Source organism: Vigna angularis, chromosome 1 (genome assembly GCF_016808095.1).
Source record: "Vigna angularis cultivar LongXiaoDou No.4 chromosome 1, ASM1680809v1, whole genome shotgun sequence".
Taxonomy (NCBI): domain Eukaryota; kingdom Viridiplantae; phylum Streptophyta; class Magnoliopsida; order Fabales; family Fabaceae; genus Vigna; species Vigna angularis.
In genome coordinates, this window is record NC_068970.1 from 4,599,475 (window position 1) to 4,611,766 (window position 12,292).

The 12,292-nt window shown below is 34.8% G+C and overlaps 3 protein-coding genes across 3 annotated transcripts; 2 read left to right on the forward strand and 1 right to left on the reverse strand.

Moving 5' to 3' along the window:
• The first annotated feature begins 129 nt into the window (after nucleotides 1-129).
• Nucleotides 130-2,086, forward strand: LOC108336738 (pollen receptor-like kinase 3). Its single transcript, XM_017573204.1, has 2 exons — nucleotides 130-1,375; nucleotides 1,515-2,086. Exons 1-2 carry the CDS (start codon nucleotides 130-132, stop codon nucleotides 2,084-2,086), a joined length of 1,818 nt encoding a protein of 605 aa, XP_017428693.1.
• Nucleotides 2,087-4,341: 2,255 nt separating this feature from the next.
• LOC108337085 (uncharacterized) lies at nucleotides 4,342-7,520 on the forward strand. The gene is made up of 6 exons (XM_017573533.2): nucleotides 4,342-4,689; nucleotides 4,870-4,977; nucleotides 6,078-6,239; nucleotides 6,326-6,497; nucleotides 6,913-6,986; nucleotides 7,096-7,520. The coding sequence occupies exons 1-6, from the start codon at nucleotides 4,384-4,386 to the stop codon at nucleotides 7,174-7,176; spliced, it is 903 nt and encodes a 300-aa protein (XP_017429022.1). The 5' UTR covers nucleotides 4,342-4,383; the 3' UTR covers nucleotides 7,177-7,520.
• Nucleotides 7,521-10,536: 3,016 nt separating this feature from the next.
• On the reverse strand, nucleotides 10,537-11,922 carry LOC108337424 (uncharacterized). Its single transcript, XM_017573947.2, has 2 exons — nucleotides 11,112-11,922; nucleotides 10,537-11,031 (listed from the first exon to the last, which is right to left on the reverse strand). The coding sequence occupies exons 1-2, from the start codon at nucleotides 11,358-11,360 to the stop codon at nucleotides 10,705-10,707; spliced, it is 576 nt and encodes a 191-aa protein (XP_017429436.1). The 5' UTR covers nucleotides 11,361-11,922; the 3' UTR covers nucleotides 10,537-10,704.
• Between the last annotated feature and the right edge of the window lie 370 nt (nucleotides 11,923-12,292).

A 12,292-nucleotide genomic window follows, 5' to 3' on the forward strand; every position in this document is an offset into this window, starting at 1 on the left:
TCCCGTAGGTGGGTACCCAAATTCAACAAACAAAACAAAAAAAGGCAAATCCAAAACAATCAGAGAACCTCAATCTTTCCGAGCAGCGGTCCATTTCTCTCCCGGACGCATAAGATTTCCGGCACGGCGATGGCCGCTGTTCGCCTATTCTTCTTCCTCCTCCTCCTCTCCCTCCTCCCTCTCTCCCATCCTCTCTCGGATAACCAAGCTCTCCTCAACCTAAAAAAGTCCTTCTCCGACCCCCAATCCCTCTCCTCCTGGGTCCCCGACCAGAACCCTTGCTCCTCCCGTTGGGTCGGCGTCATCTGCGTCAACAACGTCATCAACAGCCTCCATCTCACCGACCTCTCCCTCTCCGGCACCATAGACATCGAAGCCCTCTCCCAGATCCCCTCTCTCCGCTCCATCAGCTTCGTCAACAACAACTTCTCCGGCCCCATTCCTCCCTTCAACAAACTCGGAGTCCTCAAAGCCATCTACTTGACCAACAACAAGTTCTCCGGCCCCATCCCCTCCGATTTCTTCTCCCAGTTAGCCTCCTTGAAGAAAATATGGCTTTCCAACAACAAATTCTCCGGCCCCGTCCCCCAATCCTTAACCACCCTCCGCTTCCTCTCCGAGCTCCATCTCGAGAACAACGAGTTCTCCGGCCCCGTCCCCGAACTCAAACAGGACATCAAATCACTCGACTTCTCCAACAACAAGCTCCGAGGCCCAATCCCCTCCTCCATGTCGCGCTTCGACGCCAAATCTTTCTCCGGCAACATTGAACTCTGCGGGATGCCGCTGGATAAACCGTGTGAGTCCGCGGCCAGTGAAGGCCCCGGTTGGGGATTAAAGGTGGTTATTATCATCTTCATTGCCGCTGTTCTCGCCGGCGTTTTCGTCATGGCGCGATCCAAGCGTCAACGCGACGATGACTTCAGCGTGATGAGCAGGGATAACGCGGAAGAGGTGGTGCAGGTGCACGTGCCAAGCACCAACCACAGCAGGGGAACCTCCGATGGGAGCAAGAAGGAGTCGACGACGTCGAAGAAAGGGGCGGGGCGGAGTATTGGTGACCTCGTGATGGTGAACGACGAGAGGGGCACGTTTGGGTTGCCTGATCTGATGAAGGCTGCGGCGGAGGTTCTCGGAAACGGTGGGCTGGGTTCGGCGTACAAAGCCGCCATGGCCAGTGGGTTGTCTGTGGTGGTAAAGCGGATGCGGGAGATGAATAAAGTGAGCAGAGACATCTTCGACGCCGAGATGAGACGTTTTGGAAGAATCAGAAACCCTAACATCATCACGCCTCTCGCTTACCATTACCGAAAGGAGGAGAAGCTGTTCGTCACAGAGTACATGCCCAAAGGAAGCTTGTTATACGTCTTGCACGGTACCACCTTCATTTCTAACTATTCATTTTCATTTTCAAAAACATATTGGAGTAATGAAAATTATATGCATGCATGCATGCAAGGTGATATATACAGTGATATGTATAATTAAAGGAGATTCGGTAAAATGTTTTTCAGGTGACAGAGGATCGAGTCATTCGGACCTGAACTGGCCAATCCGTTTGAAAATCGTGAAGGGAATAGCACGAGGGTTAGGGTTTCTGTATAAAGAATTTTCTAGCGAAGACCTGCCACATGGAAACCTGAAATCAAGCAATGTTCTGCTAACTGATAATTACGAAGCTCTCCTCGGAGATTTCGCCTTTCATCCTCTCATGAACCACAACTACGCCGTACAGACAATGTTTGCATACAAAACTCCAGATTACGTAACATACCAGCGTGTGACACAGAAAACCGACGTCTACTGCCTCGGAATCATCGTTCTTGAGGTGATCACCGGGAAATTCCCTTCTCAGTATCACAGCAATGGCAAGGGTGGCACTGACGTGGTGCAATGGGTGCTAACTGCAATCTCAGACAGAAGAGAGGCGGAATTGATCGATCCAGAGTTGAAGAGCAGTCACTCTAACTCCCTGAATCAAATGCTGCAACTTCTCCAAATAGGGGCTGCTTGCACGGAGAGCAACCCCGACCAACGACTTAACATGAAAGAAGCCATTAGGAGGATAGAGGAGGTTCAGGTTTAATGGTTGTTCTGTCAATATCTCTAGCTTAGTACAGAGTTGCCTTTTGTAGGTGAGATTGTGCAGGCCTAGGAAACATTGCTCTTCAGCTTCTTCACATATCCGACAACTAATGACTCTGTGCATGTGATCCAAACACACACACACACACACGCTGGGTGAAAGAGAATGAATGATGAGAGAGAGAGAAAAAAAGGCACGAGGGGGAGGAAAATCGGAGGCATATGCATGCATGGTGACATGTTTTTAATCAACTTTATCATGTCATGTATCTGAGTACAAATATTACGAAATAGGGCATAAATTGAAAGATGCTGAAGCTTGGAGTTTTGCCCATTTTTTTGTCCTTGTCAAGAAAGAGAAATGTCAAAGTCCAATGCCGTGCCTCTTTTCTGCTGATAGCAGCCCTTGTAAATTATATGCTATTCTTATAAAATGAAATCATTTTTTAGACAGCAGCATCCCCCCTGTATTATCACAATTTTGGGATTTACCACTTCTTTTCTTTCTCCTATATCAAATCCAAGGGATTGCTTTTCATTTCTCCCCTTTCCTTTCTTCTTGTACATCTTTTTTTTTTCTTTTAAAGTTAGTTAATACAAGTTCCTTCCCAAATGTCTAATGTCCTAAGTTTTATCCATATGTTTTTGTTTATATGTTTTTATTACCTCTTTTTGTGGTTACACACTTGTATATTACGCATGCAATTAATAAAGTGTCAATGGTTTTTTTTCCTGAAAATTAAAAAGTTCGAATACATATTACAATATAAAGATTACCCATGACTCTGTATCCATAATATAGTCATAACTTACATAATTTTTTTTTATTTAAAACGGCACGTGTTTGACCGAAGATGCATCTTCGATATCTGTGAGTGAAACCGTAACTATAATGAAGAATTATTTCAAACCCCATAAAGAATAATGGAATGTATGTTTACGAGCAATGCTTCAACGTTTAAATCAACAAGTTAGTCAAATAACGACAAAAAGAAATTATATTATATGAGACCTCTTATCGAAGTCCATCAAGAATAGGTTTTGATAGTCCTATCTTTTGGTTAATTATATGATCATATTAAGACTTGAGATATTGTAATTAAATAATACATTAAATATATAATAAAATACATTTAACCTAATTGTGATCTTTATTTTGATATATTAATTGTTATGAAAAAGTGTAATAGTTCCATAGTCATGATATAATTATTTTGATATGTCATTACAACCAACTTGCAAGTCTAAGATGGATAAATTAAATATTTCTAAAATAAGAGTTATAAACAAATAACGACAAAAAAAACTACCACGAAGCACAATCATTAACCACCACCAACCACACAAATACACACCCGAAAATCATATAGAAATGTAAAGAGAATGAATGAAAGTCACAGAGTGAGTGAGAGGTGCAATAATATATGAAATCCATTGATATAATATATGAAATCCGGTTACTTTTCTAATATTTTTTTCTTTTAAAGTATAAGGGTATATTAGTCATTTTGGAGGTGTAAAAGGAAAGGATGGAGTTGCAATGAAGCATTATTTATCTCCCATCATTCTGTACTAAGGTGGAATGAAATCAAATAATAATTCAAATAATAATTCTTGAAGCCTAAAGTTATAGACATGTTAAATAAAAACGAGCATAGTCTTTTATTCTCAATCTAGAATACCATAAATAAATTTAATTTTGTTTAAAAAACTATGTTCATATTTTCTTAAAACTTTTTTTAACATATTTATGAACAAGTTAAAACTTCTTTCATATTTATATAAATTCATTTTTTATTCTTGTAATTATACAATTTGATTTATATGAAAATTTTAGTTATGTATATTTAATCCTTCAATTTACTAAAATTAAGTAATTTTATTTATTCTTAATATATTATTCAAATATTAGTATATTCAACAGAATAATATATATATATATATTAAATTTAATTATTGACTTTCGTTATAAGTAGTTTATGTGAATAAGTAATTGATATTATTATTATTATTTATAGACGTAAAAAATTTTAGACAAATAATTAGATGATAAATTATAAGAAAAATAATGTTATTAAAAAAAATCTCTAATTAAAATTTTGTAAGATTAAAATTGCATTTCTAGAAAAGGTAAGTAAATTTCAAAACTATGATTTTATTATTCTTGGCAGATAGTTGGACACGTGGCACACATTTTCTCTGCTACGTGTCAATTCAAACTATTTTTGTCCTCTTTCAAACGAGAAAACCCATCTATCACTCCTTCATGCGTTTTCCAAACACACTGGTGGTGGCGAAATGTATCGAACGGCGGCGAAGCGGTTGTTGGGCGGTGCAAGGTACTACTACAATACCAACTATGGCCTCCGATGCCGGCCTCCTCAGAAGTTGGTACTCTCTTCGCGCTTTTTCACATCAGAGCCTCAACCATTTCCCGATCCACACTCTATCAACCGTGGCATTCCCGTCGTCACAACCACCGAAACCCCTAACTCTTTAGATTCAGCTTCTTCCAGTTCGTCAACGGATGAAGATGCCGCAAACCCTAAAGCCAACTACGAGGACCAACAAGCTCGCGTGCTTCAGGCCTCGCTCCCTTACGTCGTTCGTTTATTTATCCTATTCCTCTTCTTTTCAATTCCGTCCTCGTTCTACTATATTTTGATAATTCAGTTTTCCGAAACTCATATCCACGTGTTTGTTTCTTATCGTGTATATAAATTCCAAGGGTTTCTTCTGATTATAGCGACACGCCAAAGTGATTTTGAAATTGTGGCTTTTCAGATAAAGTTGGGATGGACCGAAGCAGCTCTAATTGCTGGAGCTAGGGATGTTGGCCTTTCCCCTTCTATAGTCGGATCTTTGACCAGGAAGGAAGCTGCACTGGTCGAGGTGCATTTTCCTGTATTTTATTCTTATCACATCTCACTCATTTTCACTTTCCTTTTGTGTGTGGTATTTGTCATAGTTTTTCTCTTGTTAGTGATTGTTATTAGTATTTTCTGATTATTAGATTTGGAGTAGTGTAGTAGAGTGGTGATATCCTGTTTGATTGTTGTGACTATTTTGAGCAGTCGTTTCCTGTGATGATTGAAGTTAGAGGTGTTTGTTAAATCTTCGTTAGTCATTGATGCTTTTAGGTGTTTAAAAGATGACTACAGCTGCTCTTGCTGTTGTTATTCTATGTCAGGTAGAATGCAGGATGGTACTGTCTTCTGTTGCTTCATAATGTTTCATGTTATTACGATGGGATTTTTAATAATTCTTTCAGTACCCCAATCACATTTTGAGTTGATGTTATGCTGCTAACCATCTTCTCTAACGCAATAGGAGAAAAGTGTTCCTCGCCAAGAAGGCAAGAACAATTTAAAAGCAGAAAATTTAGGAGTTGAGTTTGCTGTCTCCTGTTGCCTAAGTGATTTAGAAAATAGTTGAAAAGCTCAAAATTCGTATTTTTCTCTGTTAATATTCAAGTGACTATTTTATTTTACTTTCTTTCTGAGGTATAACGTGTCCAAAAGCATAGTGAATGTTTCATAATCTGTTTAATAATAGTTGTATACACTGTGATTGTCGATAATGTAATAATGGAAGAAAATTGTTCTTGCTTTTCTGTTTTTTTTTTTTGTATGAAATAAGTGGCTCATAATAATTACCAAGTTATATATCCCTTTTCCTCACTTTCATTTTGTGCATGTGTCTGCACATATTCTCACTCGCATCCTATCATTTTAAGACTTGACCATTTTTGAGCTACTATTTCAAGAGTTGTAGATCGTGTTTATTAGTATTTTCTGGGTTGCTGTATTCAGTTATGAGTTCCTAATGGATGAATTCTCGCCAACTTTTTAATTATTTTTGGTTTGTTTTATTCAGATACTCCGGCTTGTTTATTATACTTGGTATAATTAAGTATAATAAGTTTAATGGGTTGCCACTATTAGTTTATAAGAAGTGACCATTTTTGTCTGCTGTTCTAAAACTTTTTTCAGTATTTCATGGATGACTGCTTACAAAGACTTGTCGATAAAATTGAGTCTGATGAGAGTTTAAAAAATTTGACACCAAGTGATTGCATCTCTAAGCTTATCAGATTTCGATTAGAAATGCAAGCTCCATATATATCAACATGGCCTCATGCTCTTAGCATTCAGGTAGCCTAGTCCTTTTTCCCTGGTTAGAGGCTTACAAATATGAAGTGTAGATCTGAAAGAGTTTCTGGGAAATATTTTCTTTACAGGCGCAACCTGCAAATGTTCCTACAAGTTTTAAGCAGAGAGCAGTTCTTGTGGATGAGATCTGGCATGCTGCGGGTGATAAGGCCTCTGACATTGATTGGTATGCCAAGCGCACTATCCTTGGAGGAATATACTCGACAACTGAGATTTATATGCTGACAGATAGCTCTCCTGGTTTGTTTTTCTTGACTTCCCTTTTAAAAAGACACAAGCATTCTTATAATTTGCCAAGCGCACTAGTGGTTTTCTATGATCATTCATTTGAGTCAACTTCTGGTTCTATGATTGTAACAACCATTTGTTTTCTTGAATCAAGACTTCTGTTTTCTCGAATCAAGACTTCTGTTTTCTCGAATCAAGACTTTTGTTTTCTCGAATCAAGACTCCCCTGTTTGCTTCCATGACAATTTATGAGGATTAATTTGATAACTTAACTGTTAGAAAAAAAAAAAGAATTTTATCGCCGTTCCATTCATATTTTTTTTGGTGGCATCTGTACATTGAATAAATGGGGTTGAGACCCTGCTTATAGCTTGATGTGGTAAAGCTGTGACGACTTTTCTCAATTTTGGGGTTCGTTTTCTGGTAGATTTCCGCGATACGTGGGCTTTCTTGGATGCTCGAGTGAAAGATGCCTTTAATATAAAGAAAACCATTCAAGAGGTAATCCTCATATTGTTACAGTGATTGGTCCATAAGTTTTTCAAATTTCAATTATTTCGAAATATTATGCTTGGTGAATTCCAGGATTCTCAGTCATCATAATTTTCAGGCACAGTCTTTGGCAGAAGCTGTCAGCGTCGGGCTGGGGAACTCCTTTCAAGGATTTTTCGGGAAAGGTTTCCAGAGATGAGTCATGGCGGGAAGATGTGCAGGTGGTAGGCACTTGTTCCTTGTTTCATCAAACAATGTTTCTGAGGCATTGATTCTCACTTGAAGGAGATGCTATATTTACACTAAACTTACCACCTAAAAAAAAAGTTATATGTCATGTACTTCAAATTTATATGCCGCCTTGGGCCCTTCACTCAAGGCTTGAGTTCCAGGGTCGTCACTGCTCACAAATTTTAGGCTTGTAAATAATCTCATCATTTCATAATTAAAGAATCTCCTTTCTCACCCAAAGAACTTTGCTTATTTCTGTGAACATTATTTAGGAAGTGTTTTGGCTGATAAATAAAATTTCATGTTCAAGAATCATGAGTTCTGACTTTCTCGAGATCATTAAGTTTTGCTATTGGGTCAAAAAATTTCGTCAGATTGTTTACCCGTTTCCTGAATAGAAGATTTCCATATTTGGGTTTAACGTAACTTTTTGTGTATATACACACGAGGAATATTTCAATTATATTGATATAACTTAATCTTATTATGATTATTTAAGTAAAATTTTATCAAGATTAATTAAATACTTTATATTTTTGAATATTTGAAAAATAATATATTGTACCAGTTTTAATTTATTTGCATGATATATTAAATAGTTTTAAATTAATAGAAACGTTTAATTTATTAATAATTAAAAAAATATAATCTTTCTATTAAGTTACGTAAAATCTTATTATTAATATTTGACTGATCATATGAGGAAGATTTAAAAACTCGACTGGTAATCTTTCTATATTTTTCATTCATTATTTTATGCTTTATTTATATGTAATGTTAATTTTTAGAATATGCTTTATTTAAGTGAAACCTGGATTGAATTAGATTATTATTTTTATCTTATCGCGTTTTACTTATGATAAAATAGATTTTGGCCAAATTAACTGATTTATAAAATAATAATTATATTTAAAAATTAAAATATTGTAATAATAATAAAGTATTATATTAATTTTCTTAATTATTATAGCTTATATATTAAATTATTATATATAAAATTAAAGTTAGTTTCATTAATATGACTTAAATTTTAAATATTTTATTTTATTTTTATTTAAAAACATTTTTTACCATTTTAAAATGAAACAAAATGATCGTTTACAGCTAAATTGAATTTGAAAGTTTACAACTCATTTTAAATACGTATCAGATTAATTCTAAAAATAATAACTCCATTAGAATTAGAATATAAACCTGACCACCTTTTTTACCATATCTAGTTGTTGGTATCATTATTTCTTGGATGCCTTCTTAGTGTAGCAAATCAATGAGTATGAATATCACTCATAAAATCAAATTTAAAAAAAAAATAAAACTCCTATTTTATTCAGTAACAATCAATCAATATATTTATAAGTTTAACTTTTGTTCATTTCTTATATAAACTTTATTCGGCAAAACTAGATTGTATATCAAGTAAAGGTTTATAAGACAAACTATTAAATTATAAGTATTCAATAGAGTTAGTTCTTGAAATAATTTATGAATGCAAAATAATATAAACAAAAATATTTGTATAACTTCTATGCAAAAAAAAATATTTTTTAAAATTATTATAGTTTTTTATTTTCCTATTAACTTATATTAGTATAAACTTGTTTAAACATTAAATATTTTATTAAAATTTAAGATAATAAAGTAAAAATAGAAAGAAAAAATATACATCAAACAATTTCAGTCGTATAAGTTATTATAAGTTATAACTAAATATCTATTGAAAGAGGCAGAAACATTTAGTGTCTGAGAATATCTTAAATAAAATTATCTTCAGAAGAAAAAAATTATTATACAGGCTATAATTATGCCACAACTAATCTTCCTGTAATCACTGTCTGAATTTATGAAAGATTAATAACGTGTAATTTAGAATTGGTCAACATCAGGTGATCGTATAGGACTTAGTAATTTGTTTTAAAAAAAGGAAGATTCAGATGAGACATAAGCTTGCATATCCAATCCAATAAATTTATAGGCTAATTTAATATGTAAAAAACTACTTTATTTTAAGTTTAATAGTAATTTCGGTTCTTATATTTTACAAAGTATATAATTTTAGTTTCTAAGTTTTTTGGTTCTTGAATTTCTTTAAAAGCATTTCTTTTTTATTATCATAACTTATTTTACTTTTAGTTAACTGCCTATAATCTTTTTATTACTTTTAACATGATACTGTGAGATTGGAGAACACGACTGATACTAAAGACTTGAACCAATGTAACTCATTCTGATTCAATGTATTTTTAAAATTGAAAGTTAAATAAAGTTAAGATAACCAAAACTTAAGGAATAAAAATTGCGTAGAAAGAAATCCAGAGACTAATAATTAAAAATTAAGCACTAAAATTTAAAATAAAATAATGATCAAAATTGTATATTCAGTCAATATAGAAGGTAAAATTACAATTAAATCTTTATTTTAGATGTAAAACATTGTGTTAATTAGGTCACTTATTATGAAACCTTACTGATAATTCTTCTTCTAAAGATTTTGTGATGCATTTATGATTGTGAATAAGTGGATATTACAAAAGTTAAGAGAGTCTGAATTTGTCTAAGTCATATACTCTTAAAGGATTTATATATCAAAACACTTCTTACACTTCTAAAACTAATAAAGAAAAAGATAGGTATAGGATATATAAAGTTTTAAGTTTCATTTAGATTTTGAATGCACAGTTTAATTCAAATCTTACCATTTGTTTCTCCTAATGTATCCATCCATGACTTAAAATCTATATCGATATCAAATTTATTTTAACGAGATTGAAGATCCAAATTGGCATGAATATGCTTCGGTCTTAGTAATTATGTAATTATTGTAAAGAAGCATCTGAAAAAAAAAACATATGCCTAAGTTTAACAGCTATAAAAAAAAAGGACACTTAGACCAGGACAAATACTGTTCTGGAGCTATAAATGTCTGGATTTAGGAACAAACTTTGTTGGAGGAGGTTAATATCTCAAATAGCATAGAAGTTCAACATGGAATGTACGAAAAAGGTTGGAGGACGAATCGGGAAAATATCTATAACCTTGCTAGAAAAAGAATGACAAAAGAGGCATAAACCAATTTCTTGCTCGATGAGATAAACGCACCAACAACTCATATTTTCCTAGAGTTTGAAAACATGAAGGAACTTCTATATGCACTAGTATAATCTCATTTGAAAGAGAATGGAAGAGTAAGCAATAGTTGCACAATCTGGAAACAAGAGGGATTGAAAAACCAGAATAGTTGATGATCAGAACACTAAATTCTCTTGCATGCATATACTACTACAGCCTAAAATCAAAAGGAAATTGAGAAAAACTGTTAGCAGAAGAAAGATTCAGAAAGGACGAACATAAGTTACCATTTCCAAATTATTCCCATGAAAGTGAGAATATATACATTCATATATATATATATTCATAATTATTGGATTCTGAAAAGCAGTATAAAATACATATTACCAGAGACGGTATGAAAGAAAGTGAGAATGGCGCGGTGAGGGAGTCACTCAGGGAACGTGAGAGTGGTGATGAGAGGCTCGAAATGGGGGAAGCGAGCGAGGAGGTAAGAAGGTTTAGCGAGCTCGAAGTCCTGGTACTGAAACGCAGGTGCACAGGTGCATCCTACAAGAGAGTAGTTCCTCTCACCGTCTCTGGGAGGTGCAGCAGCAGTTTTGAAGACACCATCGGTGGAGAAGGAGTAATCGTTGGTGGGAAAGGAGCCAAACCAGACGTTGGGAGGGACCGTGTACTGCGGCATCTGATTCTCACCGAGATCCGATCCAAGGCAAGTGAACTTCACACTCCCATCTTTCTCATCCAATTCCACAATCTGGAGAAGGGTTAAAAGAATTTAATTAAAGTGAAAAATTGAATTGATATTAGGTTAAAGAGAGAGAGAAGCATGCGTACGGTGAGAGGGTCGCCGATGTAATGATGCCATGTTTCGGCGCAGGGTATGCGATGGAGGCGAGAAAAGGTTCCGGAGGGAAGGAGGAAGTAGATGGAGGTGGAGACAGGGCGATCGACTTTGTATTCCGGCGGGAGCTGAGAGGTGGAAAGATGAACGGAATGGTCTCGAAATGTTTCGATGTAGAAGCCACCTTCTGGGTGAGGCTGCAGATTCAGCTTCTTCGTTATCTCTGATGCCGTCAAACTCATTCTCCTTTCTCTGCCGATCCGATCAACGCCCTTCTCAATTCTCTCTATATTTCAAACACCTTATCTGCACAAAATTCAACATCAGAATTCAATTTTCAAACTTTGCGATCGCGTGCGTGGTTGGTGAGGAATGGGTTATCGCTCAATCTGTCTTCCAAAAGGTTTACTTCATTCTCACATTATTTTAGTTCTGTTGTTAGAAAATTCTAATTACTTGGACTAAATTGATTGAAAGTTTCCAAAAGAAAATTATTTTAATTTTACTTAACTAAGAGATAAAAACATATTTAATTCAATTTCTAAATATAACCACATTCTTGTAAAAGTGACTTTCGAATCATTAATTCCAGAACAAGCTTTCTGGAACAACAATGGCAGTGTCAGCGGCGACAACAATGGCAATGGTGGTATGGTGTAATGGTGAATAGTATTTGAGTATTTTCCTTTTATTGTGAAAAATTTTTATGGTGCTTTTCATCACCCAACTATAATTTACACTCTAAAACTTAAAATTCAAAACCCAAAATTTTAAAAGACCCGCAAGACCCAGAAAACGATTTCATGCATAAGAAAATTTAGAAGAAGATGCGGGAATGGAAGAAAGGAGAAGAAAGAAGCTTACCATAAGCAAAAGAATAAGGTAGGTTTCACGCTTCCAATGAAACAGAGTTTGGTTTGTTTGAAAGAAAGAGAAAAGAAGATTTTTAGTTGCACCCCTCTGTACTAAGCACACGCCCTCACTGTCATTATTTTTGTTTTATTGTTTTGTTTTGAGTCAATAATTAAGGCTTTGTTCACTTTAATGAATTTGGGGAAGAGTCTTTGAATAAATTTGAGAGAATTTGAAGATAAATTTTGTTATTGTTTATTTGAGTGAATTTAGGATAAGTGAGAGTAAATTTGAAAATAAAATTTGTGAGAATTAATGTAAG

Excerpts from the sequence above, each read along its gene's own strand:
- LOC108336738 (XM_017573204.1), top strand. The coding sequence starts at position 130 with ATGGCCGCTGTTCGCCTATTCTTCTTCCTCCTCCTCCTCTCCCTCCTC. Across the intron at positions 1,376-1,514 it reads CTTGTTATACGTCTTGCACG|GTGACAGAGGATCGAGTCAT; the intron begins GTACCACCTTCA and ends AATGTTTTTCAG.
- LOC108337085 (XM_017573533.2), top strand. The coding sequence starts at position 4,384 with ATGTATCGAACGGCGGCGAAGCGGTTGTTGGGCGGTGCAAGGTACTAC. Across the intron at positions 4,978-6,077 it reads AGGAAGCTGCACTGGTCGAG|TATTTCATGGATGACTGCTT; the intron begins GTGCATTTTCCT and ends AACTTTTTTCAG. Across the intron at positions 6,498-6,912 it reads GCTGACAGATAGCTCTCCTG|ATTTCCGCGATACGTGGGCT; the intron begins GTTTGTTTTTCT and ends GTTTTCTGGTAG.
- LOC108337424 (XM_017573947.2), bottom strand. The coding sequence starts at position 11,360 with ATGAGTTTGACGGCATCAGAGATAACGAAGAAGCTGAATCTGCAGCCT. Across the intron at positions 11,032-11,111 it reads ACATCGGCGACCCTCTCACC|ATTGTGGAATTGGATGAGAA; the intron begins GTACGCATGCTT and ends ACCCTTCTCCAG.